The 25,279-nt window shown below is 38.1% G+C and overlaps 1 protein-coding gene across 1 annotated transcript in view; it reads right to left on the bottom strand.

Moving 5' to 3' along the window:
* The window catches only part of LOC120522837 (GRIP and coiled-coil domain-containing protein 2), a 97,673-nt gene that overhangs the window by 43,674 nt on the left and 28,720 nt on the right, over positions 1-25,279 (bottom strand). The window contains exons 11-15 of the mRNA XM_039743527.1: positions 13,336-13,500; positions 7,192-7,296; positions 3,113-3,275; positions 2,030-2,130; positions 579-656 (exon numbers count right to left, since the gene is read on the bottom strand). Of these exons, the coding sequence (XP_039599461.1) occupies positions 579-656; positions 2,030-2,130; positions 3,113-3,275; positions 7,192-7,296; positions 13,336-13,500 (612 nt within the window). The remainder of the gene's footprint in view (positions 1-578; positions 657-2,029; positions 2,131-3,112; positions 3,276-7,191; positions 7,297-13,335; positions 13,501-25,279) is intronic.

Genomic DNA, 25,279 nt, shown 5'->3' with positions numbered 1-25,279 from the left:
ACAGTATATGAATACGCACAGACATCTTAACAAGGTGCTATTCACTCCATTTTGCATTGATAAACCTATCCAGTCCATTAACATTTCCTATCCACAAAATACCCATCTCTTCACACTGGCATGCAAAATGCAAGCTCCCTGTTAGTGTGGAGGTGTCTTGGAGAACTTTAAGTTGCCCTGTAGTATCCTGACGGCACTCTTCCCCCTCAGAAACCATTTGGTAGTTTCATATACAACTTTGCTATTGTGTTCATAAATGTCCAAGTGCTTAAAAACCAAAAGCAAAGTAATATATAATACATCTTATACTTGGTAAAATATTGGAAATTGGAAGGCAGTGTTACACAGAAGTGACTAGTAAATTATTACAGAATGAGTCACAGCATAACATTATTCACATAACCAAAATATATACAGAGAATACAAATGTCTATCAAAACCTATACAAAAAGGAACAATAAAGATTTGTGAACTTTAATACAAAAAAGTGAAATTATCAGGATTCGTGGAGTTTGTAACCAGGCTAGAACAAGAAAGACACAGTACTGAAGTCACAAGACTCCTTGAAATCAGCATACCTTAAAGTCTTCTAGCTGCTGCTGACATGCTTCCAGCTCCCCTTTCAAACCTGCATGGACAATCAACTGATCAGCTTCCTGGAGGAAAAATCATAAAATACGTTATTACATATAAAAACTCATGTCTCAGTTAGCAGACTACAAAGAGACTACATGGTGGGCCATAAGCTTCCATACATGTGGTTTTTAACATTTTATTTTTTATATTTCGGATATCCTAAAAAATGCGTTTTAAATAAAGAGCAACGAATTGAAATCATACTGAAGGCCAGGTTAGGAAACAGTCGCATGGTTGCAATCAAATTTAACAGAAAACATGGAACGAACATCACACACGACACTGTGGCAAAACTTACTAGAAAGTTTCAAAACACTGGAAGTGTTACAGATCAACTGACATGTGGTCGAAGACGTACAGCCACCGATGAAGGCACAACAGCTACGATACTCTCAGCGCTTACATGGAGTCCCACAAAAAGTACACAACGGTTGTCTGCAGAAAGTGGTGTCAGCAGATCAAGTATCAGACACATTTTTAGAGCAAATAAATGGCATCCATACAAATTGTATATGGCACAGCATACGAGTGAAGGCGACCCGGATAGACGGATGGAATTCTGTAAATGGCCATTAAGCAAACTGAATGAGGATGCAAACATTTTATCCAAGATCTTGTTTACTGATGAAACAAATTTTTACGTCAATGGAGAGATTAATCTGCAAAATGTACGTTACTGCAGTAATGCTAACCCTCATTGAACGAGTCTGACGAAGATGCAAGGTGATTTTCTGTAACTAACTATTTCACTACAATTTTTATTGTGTGTATGTAATTGTACATGACAAACCTTGACTTGTTTCTGAGTTAAAAGCCATTTAAATCTGTAACACCCATCTAGCAGATTAACTTGCAGTATTGACAACAGTGTTTGAATACTAACCTTGTGAGAAGAGCACACAATAAATTGGCCATTCACTGAGGAAGACACAGGTAAGCCAAAAAAAAAGAAAAACCTGAAACCCACAGGTACGAATGCTCACCGTGGAAAGTGCACAAACATTTAGATATACATGGTTGTTTGGAATTCCACTAGAGGTTCACACAGCAGTCTTGACATATAATACTTCAATGATAGATGAAAAGGGCTGCATCATGATAGCTCCAGATATTTGTACAGTAACAACAACATACCAAGACATGCCATGGCAAAGCATTTGAAAATATTACAAACAACTGAGTTTGACAAATGTGATATAGTTTATTTTTGTGAGCTCAGGTGGTGTCAGAATGCTATTCTGTGTGCCATATTAAGGTGACAGTCAGACAAAGAGCTGGCGACAACGATTGCAGCACTGAGTTTAACTTCTCCTTTGGTGCTGACAGCCATCAGTTTTCCACATGGGGATGTTTCAAAAGAAGAATACTTAAACAAAACAACGTAAACACTTACACATTTTTTTGAATCTGAGAGGTCCTTCTTCGTCTTGACTAAAAGCTGCTTAATCTTAGTGTTTTTATCTTCAGCTTGCTCTAGAAGAGACTTCAAAGATGCTGAAAAAATTGAAAGGGCAAAAAGAAGTCATTGAGGGAGGCCATGGTGAACAATGAACAATGATGCATACCATCTGTCTCATATATTAACATCAAGTACTTCCAGACAAATAATCATTCAACGAAGTGTGTCAGGAAATGCTACTGGGGCTCCTATATACCAACAGCAATATGCCTGAACGATAATTCACTGTGACTGCCAAATCAAAAAGCTCTCTTTCTTTTTAATTCTCTTCCATTTCAGTGATTTTGCTGTGTGTGTGTGTATATGCATACACTCACTCAGCAGAGTATTTAGCACTTCTGCCTCAATGCGACATAAGTTATGTTTTCCGTATATATCTATATGCATTATGTTGGCATTCCTCCCAAATGTGAAAGTCTGTTTCAGATTAACTGGTATTTCTGGGTGCTCCATTCAGGCATCCTTCTTCCATCTTGAGCCCAGTGCTTATGGGAAAGGCTTAGACATCCAGAGACACTGAACTGGATAAATAGCTTAAAAAAATGATTGAATAGCCTATTGCTGTCAGGTCAAAGTACAGACCTCTACAAGTCCCAAAATTATTACACAGTTAGTGAGCTTAGAATTATAATTTATCTAATTATGAAAATGCTTTAAGTATATCACATGCATCAATACAGTTCTTTGTGTTGATTAAAATAAAACAGAAAGAAGAATAAATAGTTAATGTTCTTAAGTCTTTACAATGGCTTCCAATTAGGTAAAGAGCTGCCTTCAACTTTATTCTTCTCATATGTAAAATTTGAAATGGCTTTGCCTCTATTTATTCATCTTATCAGTGCATATAGTTTAATTATGTTTGTTATTGTTTTACAGCATGAACCTTGTGCAAGCATTTTAACTAATATAATACTTCTAGCTTGTATATATTTCACCCATTGTTTTAGCTGAAACAATGAAGGCTACCATTTAATATATATATATATATATATATGCAGTATATATATATATACTTACTTATTTCCTCATGCAGATTCTCTTGTTTTTGCTTATACATATTTATTTCCTCCTTGTCCTCCTCAATCTGTTTTTCTTTCACTGAAATCTTCTGATTCAGTTCTTTAACAAGACGGTCATAATTTGCAATTTCAATGTCCATTAACGTGCTTTGCTGTGCACCCTGAACATGAAAGAATTTCAAACAACAGTTAACAAATGTTTGTTTTTTTGGCTATATTCATGAGTTTACCAGAGAATGGAAAATAATATAGAGGTATCATTAATCATACTCAGTGAAACCTAGCCACAGGGGATGCACAAACCAGTGCTTCTTCGTGACAGAATGATAAATGGAGAGGGTTAAGTTAGGAAGGGCATCCGGTGTAAAATTTTGCCAAATCAATATGTTGACAACAATACAAATTTCCATACCGGATTGGTCAAGGCCCAGGTTAACAACAACCACCACCAGTACTGTTAGCCAACAGGGTACTGGCAGAAATTGGGCTACTGCTAGCCAAAGAAGAGGGGGGGAGACATGTCCAGATGCAGGAGGAGAGGAAGAAGGTAAAGAGAGTGGAACTGAGGGTAGGAACGTTGAATGTTGGCAGTATGACTGGTAAGGGAAAAGAGTTGGCATATACAATATGATGAAGAGAAGGAAGGTTAATATATTGTGCATACAAGAGACTAAATGAAAGGGGAGTAAGGCCAGGTGGATTAGAGGTGGATTCAGATTGTTCTATCATGGTGTGGATGGGAGGAGAAATGGGGTAGAGGTTATTCTTAAGGAACAGTATGTCAAGAGTGTTTTCGAGATGAAAACAGTGTCAGACAGAGTAATGATTATGGAACTGGAGATGTGATGATGAATGTTGTTAGTGCATAGTGCATATGCCCCGCAAGTTGGGTGTGAAATGGATAAGAAAGAAGATTTTTGGACTGTGTTGGATGAAGTGATGAACAGTGTACCCAAGGGGCAGGAAGTGGTGATTGGAGTGGATTTCAATGGACATGTTGGTGAAGGGAACAGTGGAGACGAGGAGGTGATGGGTAGGTATGGTGTCAAGGAGAGGAATGAAGACGGTCAGAGGATAGTGGATTTTACCAAAAGGATGGACATGGCTGTGGTGACTATATATTTTAAGATGAGGGAGGAACATAGGGTGATGTACAACAGTGGAGGAAGATGCACGCAGGTAGATTACATCCTATGCAGAAGAGTCAATCTGAAGGAGAAAGAAGACTGCAAAGTGGTGGCAGAGGAAAGTGTAGTTAGGCAGCATAGTCTGTAGGATGACGTTGGAGATCAAGAAGAGGAAGAGAGTTAGGGCAGAGCCAAGGATCAAATGGCGGAAGTTGAAAAAGGAAGACTGCAAGGTTGAGTTTAGGGAAAAGGTGAGACAGGCACTGGGTGGCAGTGAAGAGTTACCAGACAGCTGGGCAACTACAGCAGATGTAGTAAGGGTGACAGCAAGAAGGGTTATTGGCGTGACATCTGGACAGAGAAAGGTGGAAAGGGAAACCTGGTGGTGGAATGGGGAAGTACAGGAGAGTATACAGAGGAAGAGGATGGCAAAGAAGAACTGGGATAGTCAGAGAGATGCAGAAAGTAGACAAGAGTACAAGGAGATAAGGAGCAAGGTGAAGAGAGAGGTGGCGAAGGTTAAAGTAAAGGTGTATGATGACTTGTATGAGAGACACTAAGGAGGGAGTAAAGGACCTGTACCGACTGGCTAAACAGAGGAACCGAGCTGGGAAAAATGTGCAACAGGTTAGGGTGATAAAGGATAAAGATGGAAACGTACTCACAAGCGAGGAGAGTGTGTTGAGCAGATGGAAAGAGTACTTTGTGAGGCTGACAAATGAAGGGAATTAGAGAGAAAGAAGGTTAAATGATGTTGAGATAGTGAATCAGGAAGTGCAATGGATTAGCAAGGAGGAAGTAAGGACAGCTATGAAGAGGATGAAAAATGGAAAGGCCGTTGGTTCAGATGACATACCTGTGGAAACATGGAGGTGTTTAGGAGAAATGGCAGTGGAGTTTTTAACCAGATTGTTTAATTGAATCTTGGAAAGTGAGAGGATGCCTGAGGAGTGGAGAAGAAGTGTACTAGTGCCAATATTTAAGAATAAGGGGGATGTGCAGGACTGTAGTAACGACGGGGGATAAAATTGATGAGCCACAACATAAAGTTACGGGAAAGCGTGGTGGAAGCTAGGTTAAGAAGTGAGGTGATGATTAGTGAGTAGCAGTATGGTTTCACGCCAAGAATGAGCACCAAAGATGCAATGTTTGCTCTGAGGATGTTGATGGAGAAGAATAGAGAAGGCCAGAAGGAGTTGCACTGCATCTTTGTGGGCCTGGAGAAAGCATATGACAGGGTGCTTCGGGAGGAGTTGTGGTATGGTATGAAGTCGGGAGTGGCAGAGAAGTACGTAAGAGTTGTACAGGATATGTATGAGGGAAGTGTGACAGCGGTGAGGTCTGCAGTAGGGGTGACGGATACATTCAAGGTGGAGGTGTGATTACATCAGGGATCTGTTCTGAGCTCTTTCTGATTTGCAATGGTGCAATGGTGATGGACAGGTTGACAGACGAGATTAGACAGGATTCCCCCGTGGACTATGATGTTTGCTGATGACACTGTGATCTGCAGCAAGAGTAGGGAGCACGTTGAGGAGACCCATGAGAGGTGGAGATAAGTTCTGGAGATGAATAAAGGTCAGTAGAAACATGACAGAATACATGCGAGGATGCAAGGAATAAAGTTGGCGAAGGTGGATGAGTTTAAATACTTGGGATCAACAGTACAGAGTTAACAGGGATTGTGGAAGAGAGGTGACAAAGGGAGTGCAGGCAGGGTGGAATGGGTGGAGAACAGTGACAGGAGTGATTTGTGACAGACGGGTATCAGCAAGAGTGAAAGGGAAGGTCTACAGGATGGTAGTGAGACCAGCTATGTTGTATGGGTTGGAGATGGTGACACTGACCAGAAAGCAGGAGACAGAGCTAGAGGTGGCAGAGTTAAAGATGTTAAGATTTGCACTGGGTGTGACGAGGATGGACAGGATTAGAAATTAGGATATTAGAGGGTCAGCTCAAGTTGGACGGTTGGGAGACAAAGTCAGAGAGGTAAGACTGCGTTGGTTTGGACATGTGCCGAGAACAGATGCTGAGTATGTTGGGAGAAAGATGTTAAGGATAGAGCTGCCAGGTAAAAGGAAATGACGGAGGCCTAAGAGGAGGTTTATGGATGTGGTGCGAGAGGACATGCAGGTGATGGGTGTAACAGAACAAGAGGCAGAGGACAGAAAGATATGAAAGAAGATGATGCACTGTGGCAACCCCTAACAAGAGCAGTCAAAAGAAAAAGAAGTTAACCATACTCAGTGAAGGCTTTGATTAAACAGCGTTTGGAAGTATTGCCTCACAGGGTTTGGTTTTTAGCCATTCCATTGTGTGGGACTTTTTTTTCCTTTTTACTTTTCCCTTCAGTTACTATCATTGATTCCCACATTTTAATGATGTGGATGTTAGGTTATTTGGTCACTGTAAACTAGACTGGTATGGGTAAGCGTGGATGTATGCACAAATGTGCCTTGAAATAGACTAACATCCCATGCACAGTTGGTCCCTGTTTGCACCCTGAATGGCTGGACTAGGCTCAACCATACTTTAACAAATAAAAGCCGAGTTATTATAAGGATGGATGGAGGATTTACCTATGATCTAAAAGTATATAAAATAATACAGTACTTAAAGCAGTTCTACAGAAATGTAAACTCTAACTTGAAAAATGACAAACATAAGTACTCTTCGCCATATTACATACCTTAAATCAAATATAGTAAACATACATTTTTAGGCACAGAATTACAGTATAGTAAAACAAAAATTACTTTACCACTTCATTAGCTATCTAAAATTATTTCAACATTTTTACACAAAAATTTTGATTTAATCAAGATTTAATTTTTGGTGTTGTTTTAATTCAACTTGTGGGGCATTGTATGCAAATTTTAAGAACCTCATCAGTGATTATCAGTGAAGTTCATAATCACCACTAATCTCCTTAAATATAAACATTGTATACCTTCCTCAGTTGTTCCAGCTCCTGGGTTGTTTGAGAAAACTGTTGCTTCTGCTTCTGAAGTTGACTTTGCAGGTCTTCAACTTCTTTTAATGCTGTACTGTGATCCTAAAAATAAAACTAAATATTTGGTTAACTATTACTGCTTGGTGACAGCACTGCTTTAATGCAGAAGGTGAGCTAATCCTAGTACTCTGTCCTTACCATTCCTTTATAACTTTGAACTATTGATTTTTTTTTTTGCTCGTATAGATATACGCACATTTAATGGTAAATAATATTAATGCACACAGAGAGATTAGCAGTTTCTGAAGAATTTCATCTTCTGATTTAGAAACACGTTTCAACCACTTGTGCCCAATCTGACCTCTTAACTCTTTCAAAATTTGGTATTTCACTTGATGCCAAAGTGTTGAACACTTCAGTTGGCACTACTAATTCTAACTTAATTAGAAACATAATTGGGCTGGTCATGCAACTCAATGAATTCCATTAAAAAAGTATTCATTAACACATGAAGTTGATGAGAAAATGACAAAAAGACCATGTGTAACTGGAACTGTCCTGTATGTTTCATCTCTTAAATAACCTTCTTCGGCAAAGCAGATTTTGAGAGCAATGTATTGAACTCTCACTAAACTTCAAATTGCAACCTGATGAGCCAAACATCAGGCTCTGCATTTTGCTCTCCAACATGATCTACCTAGTACTTAGAAGCCATCTTGACTTCAAGTGCACGGTGACATGCATACACTGTTGCATTGTTTTAACATACAGTATCAAAGGCTGAAAAACAAAGATCTCAGACTCAATTGCTAGAGGGTCACAGTAAGTTGTTTCTCTCCAGTTTCTAAATTAGCAGCCAATGCTTGCTCTTAATCAAAAACAGTATTAGTAAATTATATGGCTTGGTATGGTTCTCTGTCATATCATGCATTCCTCATAATAAGAGAACATTAGCAAAATATTTTAGTGACCAAATCAGATAAGAATCGCTTAGGCCTTTACCTTTTCTCTCCTATCTTTTTATTAAATTTTATTAAAAGTACCACCATATTTTTTGTTCCATAAGATGCACTTTTTCCCCCAAAAGTGGGTGGAAATGTCTGTGCGTCTTATGGAGCAAATATTGCATCACAACCCGTGATATGTATTACCTGACCTGACTCAGATGACGAGGGTTCTACATCGGAGAAATAATGCATGTCACACTTTTACCGTTGCTGTACTTTGAATATGTACATTTTATTTTCAGTTATTTAATTTATCCAATTACTTTTGAACCCTGAAATAAAGGGATTGTGTTAAAAAAATGCTTTAGTTGCCTCAAATGTTTATGCGATCTTTTTGTTCAACCCACTGAATTAAAGCTGAAAGTCTACACTTCAACTGCATCTGAGTTGTTTCATTTAAAATTCATTGTGGTAATGTACAGAACCAAAATGAGAAAAAAGTTGTCTCTGTCCAAATATTTATGGACCTAACTGTATGATCAGCAAGTGCTTTGTGATGTATCATGTGAAGAGATGCATATTATGTGGATATAAGAAAAATACTTGACCACTACAATACAGAAATTTATTAATAAAAATATTCATTCCTCTCTTTTAAGACTAATATTAAATAAATGCAAATTATACATTTACAGCAGCACCAGTGTACACTGGAAAAAAAATATTTAGACTTCTGTTATAAAATAAATCCTTGTTTAAATATACAAATAATGTACATATAAATGAAAGTTCTTTTGAATTGTGTTTCTGAACTTCTTCCTTTTAATGCATTTTTGACACTAGATACTGTATCTGTGTGAAAAAGGTGATTTTCTACTTATTAAGAATCCAGCAATAACTTCATGTGGGTCTTCTTTAAAAGTATCTTTAAATATACTAAATTGTGTTCTGTGGTTGTTGGAAAATTTCCTGTAATATCAATAAAATGGAAGTTGAACAAGATGTTTTTTTTAATTTACTCAAAAGACTGCACATACTGTAGATCCCGTTATATAAGCCGAGAATTTTGTCCTAGATTTTTGGCTTGGAGTTTGGGGGTCGGTTTATACAACAAGTATCGTTTCAGATTCAAGATTTCCAGCGCAATGCCGGTTTTGCCGATGAATACGGAAGTAAATAATGACGAAACCACAGAGCCATCTTTCAGATGAAGAAGTAACTTTGCATGCCGGTACTTTAAATTAAATAAAGAATTTATTCAAAAAAGTGTTTTAGTTATTGATTTTATTAATAAAATTTATAATAAATTATCGTGAAGTTTAAAATGAAATTTTTTATTTTGATTTACGACCAACATCATGCGTTACAAAACGGATGCGGTCACGTGTATCCGCTTGCGAGATTGTAAACAAACAACCGAGAGCGTTAGTAGCGTCAGTCGGAGCCCAGATACATGTGTTTGTGGATGTAACTTCCGTCATTGCAGTGATTTACCTATATATATATATATATATATATATATATATATATATATATATATATATATATATATATATATATATATATATATAATTCATTAAGACCATGCAAGCAAGACACATAATTGCTAAGGAAGGAAGAGAAGGTAAAAGCGATCAATCGAAGCGAAGATGGACATTGTGTAGAAATATCTCCTCCCTTCCTGCAGCCCAAAGATGTCAAATTAAATGGTGAGTACAGTATGAAATTATTTCTAGAATAGAATTCCTTTTATTATCACTATACGCATCTACAATGAGATTAAAAGCAGCTCCTTCAGTGCAGAATAAAGTTCTGTATAGGGCTTGTATGGTTATTTTTTAGCTTTAGCATAACACCGGATCTGCAGCCCCGCTTCTGCCTTCTTTCCCTCCTCCGTCTGTGTCATCTCCTAGACCCGACAACAATCCACGGAGATCCTGCTGGTCTCGCTGTGTTGTCTGGGATGTTGTGCGTGTGATGAAAAACACTCGAAACAGATGTCTGGCTCTGGACACCGATGTCTATAAGGTTCTGAATGGTGTAGCGGATGTTCGCCGAACCGATCGTGCACAAACAAGGAAAAAAAGTACAAAAACAACAAAAAAAGTGCACTGAAAAGGAGAGCCCTGAGCCGCTGTGACCATGCGCGCCGCCATGCTCCTAGCTTAATTGAAGTAGGCTGGGCACTATTTATAACTTTTTAGTTAGTACATTAGAAAAATTATTGATGTTTTGGTAAATTATGCACATTATATTATATATCAAAAATGCCGGCAGTCTCAAATTCTCGCCGATAAACATTATAAATATACCGAAGAGACACTTTTAAGGAAATTTAGAAAATTTTGCTTGGAGAAGGGGGTCGGCTTAAATACCGGTCATCGGCAAATACATGTAATTTAGTAGGTAGAGAAGGGGTTCGGCTAATATACTGGGTCGGCCTGTATTCCGGGATCTACGGTATGACTATATAAACAATGTGTATATTCATATTTGAGAACCATTTAAAATTTTCTAAATGATTATTAAAAAGTGATGTGGTCATCATCAAGACAGTCTTGTTAGTTCTACTGAATATATCGTTTATATAATCAAGGTCAAGGCTAAATTAATGACAAGGTGTTCAAAGCAAAAGAAACCCAACTTTTAAGAACAACAAGGATGAGGTAATGATCTCTTCCCTACTGAAATGATGTGGACGCTCAAAATTTATTCATGCAAGACATACAGTACAGGCCAAAAGTTTGGACACAGCTCCTCATTCAATGTGTTTCTTTATTTTCATGACCATTTACATTGGTAGATTCTCACTGAAGGCATCAAAACTATGAATGAACACATGTGGAGTCATGTACTTAACAAAAAAAGGTGAAATAACTGAAAACATGTTTTATATTCTAGTTTCTTCAAAATAGCCACCCTTTGCTCTGATTACTGCTTTGCACACTCTTGGCATTCTCTCGATGAGCTTCAACAGGTAGTCACCTGAAATGTGTTCATTCATAGTTCTGATGCCTTCAGTGCGAATCTACCAATGTAAATGGTCATGAAAGTAAAGAAAACACATTGAATGAGGAGATGTGTCCAAACTTTTGGCCTGTACTGTACCAGAAAAAGAAATACAGAAAAATGGTTCTCCGAAAAGGAATGTGTTAAATTACCTACAGGAAATATTGAGTTAAAGCTGCTAAAGTTACAAAACCCAAGTGTTCACGTTATAGGACAAACAAAACCCAAGTTATAGGACAAGGTGGGCACTGCTCATTTTGCTAGACTGTACTGGCACTCAAGAATTGCCTTAATGAGTGAACACTAAAGTGAATGGATGAACTACAGATCTACCAATGCTTTAGTCAGCCTTGTACTACTTCTAAAAACAAAGGTGCAAATCAGAGTTGAGCTATCACCCCTGCAGAGATCCTTTCAAACAAAAAAAGAGCCCAAAAGGACATTAATTTGTGGCTTTTAATCGTAAACACAGCTCTTGTTGAATTTGATGGGCAAAAATAACACTAGAAAGTAAATTAATAAAAAAAAAAGATAAATCACCAATTACTGACAAAAGTCACAAAGTCCTGAGCAATAAAATATAGAATAAAATAAAATAACATACAAGGAACAACAGAAAAGTCACCCTCAGACAGCAAAGCTACACAAATGCCTGTCTGAACAGATGTGTCTTTATTTGACACTTAAACGACTCAATAAATTCTGCTCATCTCAACGCCAATGGAAGATTTTTCCATAACCTTTGAGCAATTAACTAGAATATGCAATCCCCATTTGTCTTTAATCTGGTACAAGGAACCGAAAGAAGATCTAACTGAGCAGATCTTAGAGCACAGCCTGAGGTGTAGTGCTGAATGAGATTTATGATATATTCAGAAGCTTGACCATGCAGATCTCTGTACACGAGTACCAGAATTTTGAACTGGGATCCAATGTAGAGATTTTAAAATTGAGGAGATGTGGGTCCATTTGTTTGGATGTCTTAAAAGCCTGGCAGCTGTATTTTGAACAGTCTGAAGACAAGATAAACCAGTACTATTTTCCAATCACCAGAGGTTACACATTCCTTCAAAACTAGCCAAATTCATCTCTTCAGTCTGTTTGTGCAGCTGAACGCCCTCTCTTAGAGGTGATAAACATCTCTCTCTCTCTCTCTGTGGAATAAGCAGCTCTATAGAGTCTTGGAATTGGACACTTTAAATTAGCTCTACGAACCACTCTGTCAAGCCAAACTCCGTGCCAGTGACTGAGCCCTAATGGAAAAGCAATATTATTTCAAAAAAGATTTTCTCTGTGAAGTTGCAGAGGACACAGTAAAAAGCCTAACAGCAAGCTGAGGAAGGCAACATCACACCACACCATGTAGCAAATACCAAGAGTATACTCCAGCGCAAAAAGTGGCCTCCACTTGAAAAAGGAGCAGACACATGCAACTTCACACAACCTCGGAAATCTTCATAATGTCTTGGTATTGTAAAAATGTTTCTGTGCTAAGATAAATTAGAACTCTATTTGGCGAGTAAACAGACAGCCTCTTCTGTTTTTATGTTTATTTGTGTCTTCTAATGTTGATGTGGGCAAATTTGTTGGTGCTCCTCCATGAAAAAAAAGAGCCCACAATTGTCTCTGAAACAACTTGTGACTTACAAAAGTAATTACCACATATCATTGCTTATTTAGCAAAAAAAAACTTTGCTTTGGAGTTTTGATTCAACAGAATATTTCAAATAATGAAACAAATGAAAATGGCATGAACAAACTTGATGGGACCCACATCACCTAATATTTTGTTGCACAACCTTTCTAGGTAATCACTACAAACAAGAAATTCCAGTAGCTGTAATGCTCACAAGTGCTTTATTTTCCCCCATCAAAGTTGTCACATGTTGAATTTCAGCACTTTGCTTGAACTTAGATGTTCATTTTTGCACCTTGTGGTCTGAAGGTGCCTTAAGGAAGATGCCAGTTCAACTCTCATTATACTTTTGTTTTCAGATGAAGTAAGATCTGCAACTAAACTATTTTTCTCAAGAATGCAGGTTGGGGGTGAAGCTGAATTTCAGCACCCTTGTTAAGAATGGGCAATGTCCACTTTGTTGTACATTAGTCATACTAGTAAAAACATGGACTGTTAGGTAAAGAACTTGTGACAGGGATTAACACTTTTCCAAAAAACAGACAGTACCTTAATTGTTTGCTCCTTTAGAAGTCTTTCTCCTTCCAGTTCTTTTTCCAAAAACAATTTTGCCTTCTGAATATCCATGATTTGCACTTCTAATTGCTTGACATTGTGTTGCAGTGTTTCAGATCGGGCAGCCAAATCCTCATTTTCTGATCTCAACTGGTCTTCCTGTTTGTAATAAAAACATATATTAATATTTATTAATAATTGATAATATACTATTTTTGAAGAAACACTAAAACAAAATGAAGTTCTTGGACAAAGTTTAATGTTTTGGAAAAGGAAAAAAAGGTAATGGACAGAGGTAATAAGGTAGTAGTAGTTCACAAGCTGAATAAATGAAACCTGGGTTTCTTGGACCCAATTTAAATTTAAATTTAAATTGGTGAAATTACCTTGTATAGTAAAAATAGTAAAAGCTACTGTGCTGTGTTAAGGCTTAGAGCGGATTTTAAAATGTTCCATTTGACATGCAAAATTTAAATGGCTTTAAAATTCTAATTTAAAATTTTTTAATTCTAGAAAATATCATAAACATAGACCTACTCGGTCCCGTAGCCTGGAACCCCTGCAGATTTTTTTTTTTCTCCAGCCATCTGGAATTTTTTTGTTTTTTCTGTCCACCCTGGCCATCAGACCTTACTCCTTTTCTATGTTAACTAATGTTGTCTTATTTTAATTTCTTATTTTGTCTTTTATTTTTCTTTTCTTCATTATGTAAAGCACTTTGAGCTACTTTTTGTATGAAAATGTGCTATATAAATAAATGTTGTTGTTGTTGTTGTGTTTAACTGAAATTGGACCTCCTCCAGGATTTGTCTTTCCTTGGCTCCATCCATGTTGCCCTTTATAGCAGCAAAATTTCCAGTTGCCCCAGCTGAACAGCAACAGCAGAGTCTCATGCTGCTTCCACCATGCTTGACAATAGGAATGGTGTTTCCAAGGTGTTGGGTTGTAGCTGATTTGAGGGAAACACAGCACTTTACATTCTGACGTAAGAGCTCAACATTAGCCTCATCAGATTGCAAATGCTTATTCCAAAATATTTCAAATTTTGTTGCATGGTTTCTAGTACACTCCAGGTATTACTTTGTGTTTGACTTTCTAGCTACCCACACAAACAGGCAGAATCTGTGAAATGCTAGAGGTGGTTTACGTCTGGACAGTTTCGAACATTACCAGTAGATGGTTGTGCAACACTGTCAGTGTGAAAGCTGGGCCCCTTGGACACTTCTCTGACAATTGCCTTTCCTGTAGTACTGCTTCAGTTTGGTAAAACAAAATGACCTTGGGAGTGTCTTTTCCATTTTGTTACAATGGACTTCAAGGCACTTCCAGAAAGGATTAAAGTTTTTCTAATATTTTTATAACCCTCTCCAACTTTTCTAATGTCTTCATTAAGGCAAGATTGATCTGCTCTGTTCTTTTAGATGTGAGACCTCATAAAGTCAGAGATATTTATTGAGCAATATTTATTGAACAACTGAACCCAGAAGGATCTGAAATGTAAATAGGTACACCTTGTTAACATATTTAGAGGGATCTCTCACAAAAACTGACAAACTCACCAACTTTTGTGTTTTTATATTCAGCATAATTCTGAAGAAATCTAAATACTTAATTTAATTTTGACATTATAAAGAACTACATGCATTACCTAGCTTTGCCTGTGAAAATTAAGACAACTGGCTCTAGTTATAGTTCCATAAGTTAATCGGTTTTATCAGAAGAACTATGTAAGTAAATTATTTTCTTTTTCTCAGTGGCTAAAATTATTAGTTCACTACAGCTGCTTACTCTTGAACATGCTACATACAATTGCATATGCATAAAACATTCCTCCCATATGTCAAATCCTGCTTTTACTCGTGACCTTTTGCTTTGTTGATGTTGTTTTTAATTTAAACAGGTAGTTAGCAGGAATAATGGGGATTTTGGGTATAAATTTAATTTCATTCCATAGCACATCCTGTAAAAATTGTAGCTTTAATTAGATTTGAATGTAACACTTTGAACTGTAATCTTGTACTGTTAGAACGTTTTGCAGGGTTTAGATCAAAAGCAATGAATAAGCTGAAATAGACCATATGTAAGGAAACAACAATTTACCTCCGTGAATGTGGGGAATTGAAAAAATACAACTAAAATAAATCCAAAATAAACTTTAACTAGGAAATGATGGACAGTGAAATGAGAAGCAGAGCAAACCACAAATCCTAATCTTGTACTACGTACGCTTCATACACTTAACCACAGAAGTGAACAAAAAAAGGGCAAAAAATACATAAATGAATAATAAGTAAAAAAAAGCTGACTTTCCTTTTGAATATGTTAAGTTTTCATGTGATTTTGAAACAGATTAATTTAGTAAAAACAGGAATTTGGGTCTGGGAGTTTTAAAGGTTTTTATTTATTACTTTGCAGAAGCAGAGGAAGATTGCTCTCTAAGGATTTGGCAACAATGCATAAACTGCTGTACCGTTAAGTTGATGCTGTCAACCCCAAGCTTTTCTTGGTTTCATCTTTATGCCACATGTTTATATTATTTATATGTATTTCTCGCTGCCATTTTAATCTACCGTTACCCACTGCTACAAATGTAACCGAGTTTCGGTGGGTTTGCATGAATTTTGCTCAATAATAAATTACAAAGAGGAGAAGACAGTTATGCAGAATTTTTAGAGTTACTCCAAAAGCAAACACCATTGTCCTTGCATACGCCTTTCTTCAAGTGCACACTCCAAAAAACAAAACAAAACAAAAAAAAAAATAGAGAGACACATCCCCTTTAAACCATGGGACAAAACAATTACAATGTTTAGTCTTGCAAGGAAAACTAAAGGAAAGTACAATGCAGGCAGGTCAGTTACAGCTTTACTCCAAAACCTACAGGGATTAGAGCCACGTCTTGGGCAGTAGTATTCTAGCGCTACAAGCATTCATTGGCAGGAACTGCAAGCCCCATTTTCCCTTGTTATCACTATTCAGGACATGCTACCTAATAAAACCCTATTCATTACAACATTATTGCCAAAAATAACTACAAAAATAAATAAATAAATAAACAAAACAAAAAAAAAACACTGTTCACCAAACTGCAATCAGATAACTCTTGAGATGTTGAGTATTTACTTTTTCTGTTGGGGGTGGTTTACCATTAAATATTGACATATCGACATGTCCTGGACTAACCACTCCACCAAATTTCTGCTTTTACCAAAATGGGAAATTGTGTTTCTGTTAATAAGTGAGTGAGTGAACTTGGCATATTATATACACACACATACATACAGTATAGATTACTTCCATTGTATTGGTTAAGAAAAAAAAAACATTATGCAGTAATTTGACTTTGCAACATAGCAATATGAAAATTAATTACAATTGCTTTCTTTCATACAATCTCTTAATCCTTTTTGTTTTCTCTAATAGTTTACTCCCTTTACTTCAAAACTCTGTATATTAAGATCAATGTGTTGTAAACTTTGTTCTTACTACCAACAATCACCTGAAGCATTTCTACCTGTTTCAGATATATGTTGACCCAATACTAAACTTCATGACTTTTTGACTACCAATACACTGAATTTCATGTTCTATATTCAGTTATTTCCTGCTCATGCACTAGGTTTGTATTGTACAGTTCAATATTTGATTAACTTTAAGTTACAGTTACATGTATGTTATTCTGTTTAGACAATATTTAATAACTCCTAGGCTTAAAAAGCTACAAAAACAGTACATGGGTGAATGAAGGTTCTTAATATGTTGCATTCTTCTACTCTATATATTAGTATTTTACTGAAATGCCTGTTTTCTTTCCTTGTTTTACAAAACCGTTAACATTTTATACACATGATAGTTATCGTAGTCATTAAAACAACACCACTCACTCAATTATCTTCTGATATAAGTATTATGTGAATAGTCAGCAACTCTCATTACTCTGACTGATTTATTCAATGCATTATTGCCTATTTTGAGTAAATTAATATTATTATAGTATACAGTACAGGTGCACAAATAACACTGCATCAATAACAATATTATATAAAATAAAAAAAGAAAAATTAAAGAGATAAACATTTTTAAACTGTCATTTTTTTTAAATTAAATACTATGTTATGAATCAAAGGTGCAATATTGAATGCATGAAAGGAAAGGTGTCAAGAATGAGTAGAGCATTTTAAATGACATGAAACACACTGTGCAAAACTGGAAAAAAAATAATAAAACTTCTCCAGCAATTTGAATGAAGTCATTCTGTTGCAACATCACTTGCAAAAACAATTGGGGCACTGCAATGAATTCACTTACCACCAATTCCACCCCCACTCTCTGTGGCAGATTGATGGATATGCATGCATCAGATCTTAGTCTCAGTGGGTTGGTGAGGCCCCTGTGAATTTCTTGTACAGCAATCTTGCATATATCAGCACGTGGGACAGAGTTGCATAGAGTCACCTGAACCCACAAATGTAATGTAGCAGTAGATCCGTAGCATTACAAACAGAAAGGATTATAACATATGCACTGGCAAAAAAGTGCACTTGGACAATAAATAGTAATGACATTTCATTCTCTGTTTGTGGCTCGTCCCTATTGCACAGTGCAAATCAAAGTTATAAGTCTACTATGGACAGCAACAAGCTTTCAAAAGACCTCCAGGATCAAGCTGATAAAAGTCACAATTAGGAAATGAATAAATCTCAGGATCATGACTATCTAGTTGAAGATATATATAGATAGTGGCAGACGGCCAGGGATCTTGGCCCATCGGGACACCTGGAAGGACCAGGAGAGGGGAAATATCTCCCCCTGGACGTAAGAGAGCAGGGCCCCCCGGCCACCCCCTGGATTCCATCAGGACCACGGAGCTGGGAAGGGCCCAGCCCTGTGGGTGTCCATGGTCGCCACTAGGGGGCGCCTGGCTGGTTCCTGAGCCAAAGACAACAGAATTTCTGCCACACCAGCAAGTGCTGCCGAAACAGGAACAATGTACGCCCAGAGTGCTTCCGGGTGCAAGGGCAGCACTTCCGCCACACAAAGAAGTGCTGCCGGAAGACCATCACAGAACACCTGGAGTACATCCGGGGCGGGATAAAAGGGGCCACCTCACTTCATTCAAAGAGCCAGAGTCGGGAGAGAGAAGACGGAGCTTACAAGAGAGGAGTGGAAGCAACTGAAGAAAAGTAAAATGGACTGAGACATGTGGTTTGTGCACGGTATTGTGTGTGTGCAGTATTTCCAATAAACAGTGCATGTTTTTGGGACATCTGGAGTCCGTGTCTGTCTGTTGCTGGGCGGATCTTTCACAATATACTGCATAAGTATACATACAGTATATGCAAGTCTTTGCATAGATAAGGTCAGAAAGTGAACTTTGATCCAAATATGCCAAAATTTCTGCAGTTTTAAATGGGAGCTGGTAAAGAGGAAAACCAATCCCCAAAAATGACACATTTATTCTAGAATTGTGTAGAAAAGTTTTGTGGTTTCATGAAGCCAAGGTTACTCATCTGGATAATATAAGCTAACTATGCAGGCATACCATATAAACTGGATGATCCTGGAATGATGTGCAAAAGCAAGTCTTCAAAATACCAATGGTATATCATGCCTGGGGTAATAAATTGTTGAAATTAGTGTGAGGCAAAACAAACCATTCCTTTGAGGAATGATTTTTAAAACACGTTAACATTTATTTGTATAACAATATTCAATCAGATGACCCTAGTATAGATTATGCAAAATAAGCAGCAGATTAACAAAAATGCACTGTCCTCTGCAAAAAAAAAGTTTATCTTCTTGAGGACAAAAACCCAAACCACACTACCAAAACAATAGAAAAGTGGCGATAGAGCAAAATGTTGAACATATTTAATTGACTTAGTGAGAGGTCAGGTCAGGTAAGGTTGGGGAGCATTCACTGACCCTTTATCTGCCACAGCCAGGTGTTAAATGGGCATCCCCTTGTCCTGGTCCAGCCACTCTGGTCCTTAACAATGAGGATCCTGTGAGCCGGATAACCCTCAGGGAATCGCGCCACATGGCCATAGTGCCATAACTGACGCTCCCTCACAATACAGGTAATGTGCCTTATTCAGGACTCCATTAGCAACTGCTCATTCAACACAAAGTCAAACCAGTGACACACAAGGATTCTCCGAAGAGACACAGTACCAATGGAGTCCAATCTTTGTCTCAGGTCACTGGACAGCATCCATGTCTAGCAACCATATATAGCAAAACATGAAGCATCAGGACTCTAAAGAGTTGCACCTTCGTTTTTTTGCATAAATATCGGGAGGGCCACACACCCCTTCCAGCGACCTCATGACCCCCCTTTGCTCTCCCAATCCATCTACTGACTTCATAGGAAGAGTCCCCAGAGATAAGAATGTCACTGCTAAGGTAAGTAAACCTCTCGACAAGGTTGACACTCTCTCCGAGACAGACTAAGAGGCCTAAGAGGTCATTAAAGGCCTGGATCTTGGTTTTTATCCAGGACACTCGCAAGCCCAGACACTCAGACTCCTTGCTCAGTCTCTCAAGAGCCCCGATCAGAGGCTCCATTGATTCTGCAAAGATCACAGCATTGTCGGCAAAGTCAAGATCAGTGAATCTTTCTTCACCAAAAGTTGCCCCACAGCTGCTGGACCCCACGACCTTCCCCAACATCTAGTCCATGCAAGCACTGAACAGAGTATGAGCAGAACACACCCCTGATGAACCCCAGAATCAACTGGGAAAAACGCAGAGGTTCTGCCTACTCAGCACTCGCAGTACCAGTGTACAGGCTAGCCATGATATCTATTAACCTTGAGGGGATCCCATGAAGTATCAGGATGTCCCACAGGTCTTATTCAGAGCTCTGGCATAAATCCAACTACATAATCAGCTAACAAACCTGCAAATTTCAGTTCCTTAGTCACTCCCTTATAATTCAAATTACTTTATGTTAGGAAAAACATAGATAAATTCAGATGTGAGCGTCAGTAGGTTTTGTGTGAGCATCAGTAGGCTCTGATGCTGATCTTTCTAATCATAAAATAGGTCATTATGACAGCAACTGACAAGACAAACTCATGATTAATTGCAGTATTACGGTATTTGAGGGTTCTTCTAGAATGTCTCTTTCTCTTGCACGACTTGGCTCAAAAACTAATCAGCACATTGCCATCTCATAACTGACTTAAGTTTAGAGTTTGGTATTTTTCCATCCAGCCATTTTTGCTCTAGACCAGTGGTGGCGAACCTATGGCACGCGTGCCAAAGGGGGCACTCAGAGCCCTCTCAGTGGGCACGAGCGCTGTCGCCCGAGCACAGAGTTCATTACTATAAAGCCAGAGGAATGCGAGGCCGGGCTGCTCCCTTCACCGCTCCCCCTCTTCACGCGCGCCGGAGGACTTTTCTCACATCACCCGCCCCTCTGCACAGCAGCCCAATGGGAGTGCTTCCTTCCTCTCCTGTCTGGGGTAAGGCGGGCAGCACACATGCTGCTTGAGGGTGCGGCACGGACTGCAGCCTTTTGAGTCTGTGATTCCCATGGTGGGGTTGGAGGGGATGTGGTATAGCGGGTCCACAGCTCAAAATTGAAAAGGCCAGTTTTAACAGATAATTGCCGCTCTCGCGCTAAAGAGGGTTATGGTAGAGTGGCCGGAGCGGTTTCCGCTTTGTGATGCGGGCAGTCCTTGCTTAAGCGCACAGGTGAAGAGTCGTCCGCATTTGTAATTATTGCCGGGAGTTGCTAATCGCCACACCTGATCCACGACCCCGTAATATATAATGGAAGCTTTGGGGGCGGAGCTTAATAGGGAAGACCTGCATGAAACACTTGAGAGGATCGAAGGGATGACAAAGGACAGCACAGTTAGTTATGAAAATGAAATCCTTAAAGTGTGGAATTCTCTGCCAAATAATCTTAAGTCAATGAAGGCACTTGAGATTGCTTTCCTTACTTTGTTTGGAACATCTTATGCTTGTGCGCAGCTGTTTTCAGCTTTGAATTAAATCAAATCTGACACCAGAAACAGACTAACAGATGATCTGAGTGCTGCATGTGTTGCTCTCAGACTTTCAAAGTATGAGCCAAGGTTAGACAAATCATCAGCATGCATACAACAGAAAAAAGCACATTAATTGTTCAAAAGCATACCGAATGCAAACTTTTTACCTTTCAACAAAAAGTTGTATCATTGAAAGCTCTGTTATTATGTTTTTCTTTTAAGACAAAAGATGTTAATGTACGAGTTGCTTTTCTAAACTAAAAGCTCAGTAGATAGATAGACAGACAGAGCATCAGTATTGGCAGTTCAGTCCAATTTATCATCCAGCTGCACTCCCAGGTATTTATAGGTCTGTACCCTCTGCACACACTCACCTCTGATGATCACGGGGTCCATGAGGGGCCTGGGCCTCCTAAAATCCACCACCAGCTCCTTGGTTATGCTGGTGTTCAGTTTTAGGTGGTATTCAGGTTAAATTGCCATGTTGGCACTTTGCGATAAATAAGTGGGTTTTGGATTGCAGTTTGGGTACTTGGTTTCTAAATGGTTCGCCATCACTGCTCTAGACCGTCATCAAGAAATTGTGACACACACACACAAACACATATTAATCTTAGAGTTGTTTTTGGTATCAGAGGAACCTAAAACATCAAGATCTGTTGAAAACCAGAGATCGATATTTTTGACGAATCTAAAGCTTTCACTCCTCCCCCATACATGACAGGTTATGGTAGGGGAGGACACAAAACAAATAATGCCAAATCTGTCTTGATACTGACTTATAAAAACAGAAGTATAGATGAAATTCAAGCAGAAAGATTACCTATCCATGAAGTACTGCTGACTCAAGAGTTTGGACAAATATGTAACTTACTTTTATAGTTTTTTGTTTCATTACATCTATATATGGTGATATGTCCAATGATAACTGCCATGCGAAGAATGACTTTTGCAGTCTGTTTCTCTTTAGTCATAGGACCAGGCCTACTGATTTGCAGACTTTTTGCATGAGTAGTTTATGGGATACACAATTTATTTATATATACACTTAGAACAAACAGAGGCACATACAAACGGACACTCCCATACTCAAAGAAATTTATATGTGAAGACAGCTGACAGCTCGTTTGCCTTACCACAGCACATGCTGAATGATCAAGAAAAAGAAATGAACACACAAGCACATATCACAATAAATCTGTAAAGGCTGATAAGCACAGAGGCATTAAGCCATCTTGTATCTACTGTATCTATTCAGCTGGTTTGATTCATATGACCCAATGTCTTTAGCTTCAAATTAAATATTATGTAAGTTGTCCATTCAAATTCTTGTTCATTTTACTCTATATTTACACACTGTGACAGGCGCCTGGCGTCCATGCCCAGTCCGGACGCCCCTGCACACTGTATTCAGGGGGAGCAGCCCTGGACAGCGCAATACCTCCCCCTGGACGATAGATGGCCACCCCCCTGGCCTGGTGAAGTGCCTCAGTTTCCCACAGGGCTCCCTGGGAATTGGAGTTGGGGGCAGCCCTGCTGGGTCCCTCATGTACCGCCAGGGGGTGCTGTGTTTGGGACTCCTGAGCCCATATGGACAGCAGCTTCATCACACCTGGAAGTGCCGCCAGAGCTTGGTGATCAAACACCTGGAGCACTTCCAGGTGACCACCACTCATCGGCCAGAGTCGGGTGGAGGAAGACAAGGTTGTGAGGGAGGAGTGTTTGTGATTGTGCTGCACTGGTGGTTACTGGTGCTTGGGACTGTGTTGTGGCTAGAGGGATTACGGGGAAGACGTGCCCTCCAGCTGAAGAAGAATAAAAAAGAATTTTATTTTACACGTGCCTCCAGTGTCCAATCTGTGTTGGGTCAGGCGCTATATAGTGCCGTTTACAATGTGTACATAATGAGAAGTCAAACAAAATTTCACCTTTTATTGCCTAACTAAAAAGATTACAATATGTAAGCTTTCAAAGCAGCTCAGGTCCATTCTTCAGACAAGATGTAATAAAGAAACTGGAATTTGTTGTGTTTATTTAGACACCAGGACAGATACAGCACTGGAAAAACTTTAAGTGGGTCAACTTAAATGTAAAAAATTAATAGACCTCTCCAGGCTAAGATTCATTTAGTAGAAGAGGATAACAACATATGGTCAAAATCTTTTTATATGATAAATGTCAAGTCTTTTGAAGATTTTGATGAGTTTTCCATGCAATGTGGAACAGTAATACGGTTGTCTGGGTCAATCAAAGAGATGTAAACAACCCTCATATCTGGTCATAAACCTACTGACTCTATGTAAACCATTTAGTAATGTGTTAAATTTAAGCATCAGTTTAACTTCCCATTCCTTTCTCTCTTGCTGTGTTTTGAAGTTGCCCATAAGCACTGTGACTTAAAGTCCTTCTCACAGTGTCCATGGCTGCAGTTCCATATTTGTTAAATTTTAAAATTAGCATACAAGACAATGACATGTGAAAATGTCCTGTAGGAAATGCAGGCGATGTACATCCTAGCAAAAAATCTGAGCCACTGCTTTTTAAGCTAACTAGTTAACAGTAATATTTTTGAAAGTATTCTGCTTTGCTTAGCATAAATGTGAAGTCACACAGAAAAGTGGATACAAAATCAGAAGTCAAAGAAAACAAACATGGATAATCCATCGGATAGTAAACATAAAAAAAAAAAAATTGTGAAGGTATATTTGATGTAAATACCATCTGCACAGAAGGAACACCTTTAACTTGGAAGCTGCAAAACTAAAACAAAAAACTCTGAAATATTCTGATAGGGAAACCTCCAGCAGATGGCAACATTAAGGATGTTTTTCTAATAGTGTATTGCCACTTTGTTAACAAACTCTGACAACTTACATTTTTCAGCTAAATGTAAAAATAATGTACATAAAATCAATCAACTGAATTTTTTCTTTCTTATGTAGTGAGATCTGCAGGCTAGTGAATTAGACACTGACTGGCTAAACCCCACAACACTGTGTTACACTGTTGTTTCATCTACCAGTGCTCACAGATCAGGGTAATGGCAACAGTAACACTGAGTACAAAGCAGGAAACAACACTGGGCAGGGTGCCAATCCATGCATATATATATATATATATATATATATATATATATATATATATATATATATATATATATATATATATATATATATATATATATATATATATATATATATATATATATATATATATACGCACACACACACACACACACACACACAGTATATACAACCCAATGATCAATCACAATGTAATTTGCTAATTAATCTAAACTACACATTTCTGGAGATGAAGGAGAAATACTGATGCACACACTAGTCATTTAGACTCCAGTAGCTGCATCACTAACCACTAGTCTTCATAATTTACAAATTTGTAAGTAACTGTATTATGTACTGCACTTAAGATATCCAAATTGCTTTAAAGAGTGCATCAACTCAAAATCTTAAGAAGGTGAGGGTAAGAAGGATTGGTTTAGCCTACATATGCAAAAGAAAAAGTAAGCAGAGAAAATTAATTCCACGCTACAAAGAAGATACAAAGGTAAAAGGCAGAAAGTAGAAGGGGAAGGTGGGAGGAGCACAATGGGTGTACAACGTGTAACTGAAGATAAACAATCACTTAAGTTAGTGGGGAATTTTACAAACAGCAGATATTTTAGGCAGTCATTATTGTTTTATTAAATAATATCCAAGTTACACCAATATAACATTAAAACAAAGTTAAAAGTCACTATTAAAAAGCATGACTTTATTTTCAAATTCAGTTGAATTCAGATTAATGCATACAACTGTGACTGACTTAGTTGTCTAATGGAAGAGGATATGAGGACCAAATTCATGAATCAGTTTATTTTGTGCTAGAATTGTTTGTCGGTGACCAGCTGGAAAAGAAGGTAGGATTGTTATCTAATG

The sequence above is a fragment of the Polypterus senegalus genome, chromosome 2, assembly GCF_016835505.1.
Source record: "Polypterus senegalus isolate Bchr_013 chromosome 2, ASM1683550v1, whole genome shotgun sequence".
In the NCBI taxonomy this organism is placed as follows: domain Eukaryota; kingdom Metazoa; phylum Chordata; class Cladistia; order Polypteriformes; family Polypteridae; genus Polypterus; species Polypterus senegalus.
This window is presented reverse-complemented; position numbering and strand designations above follow the sequence as displayed.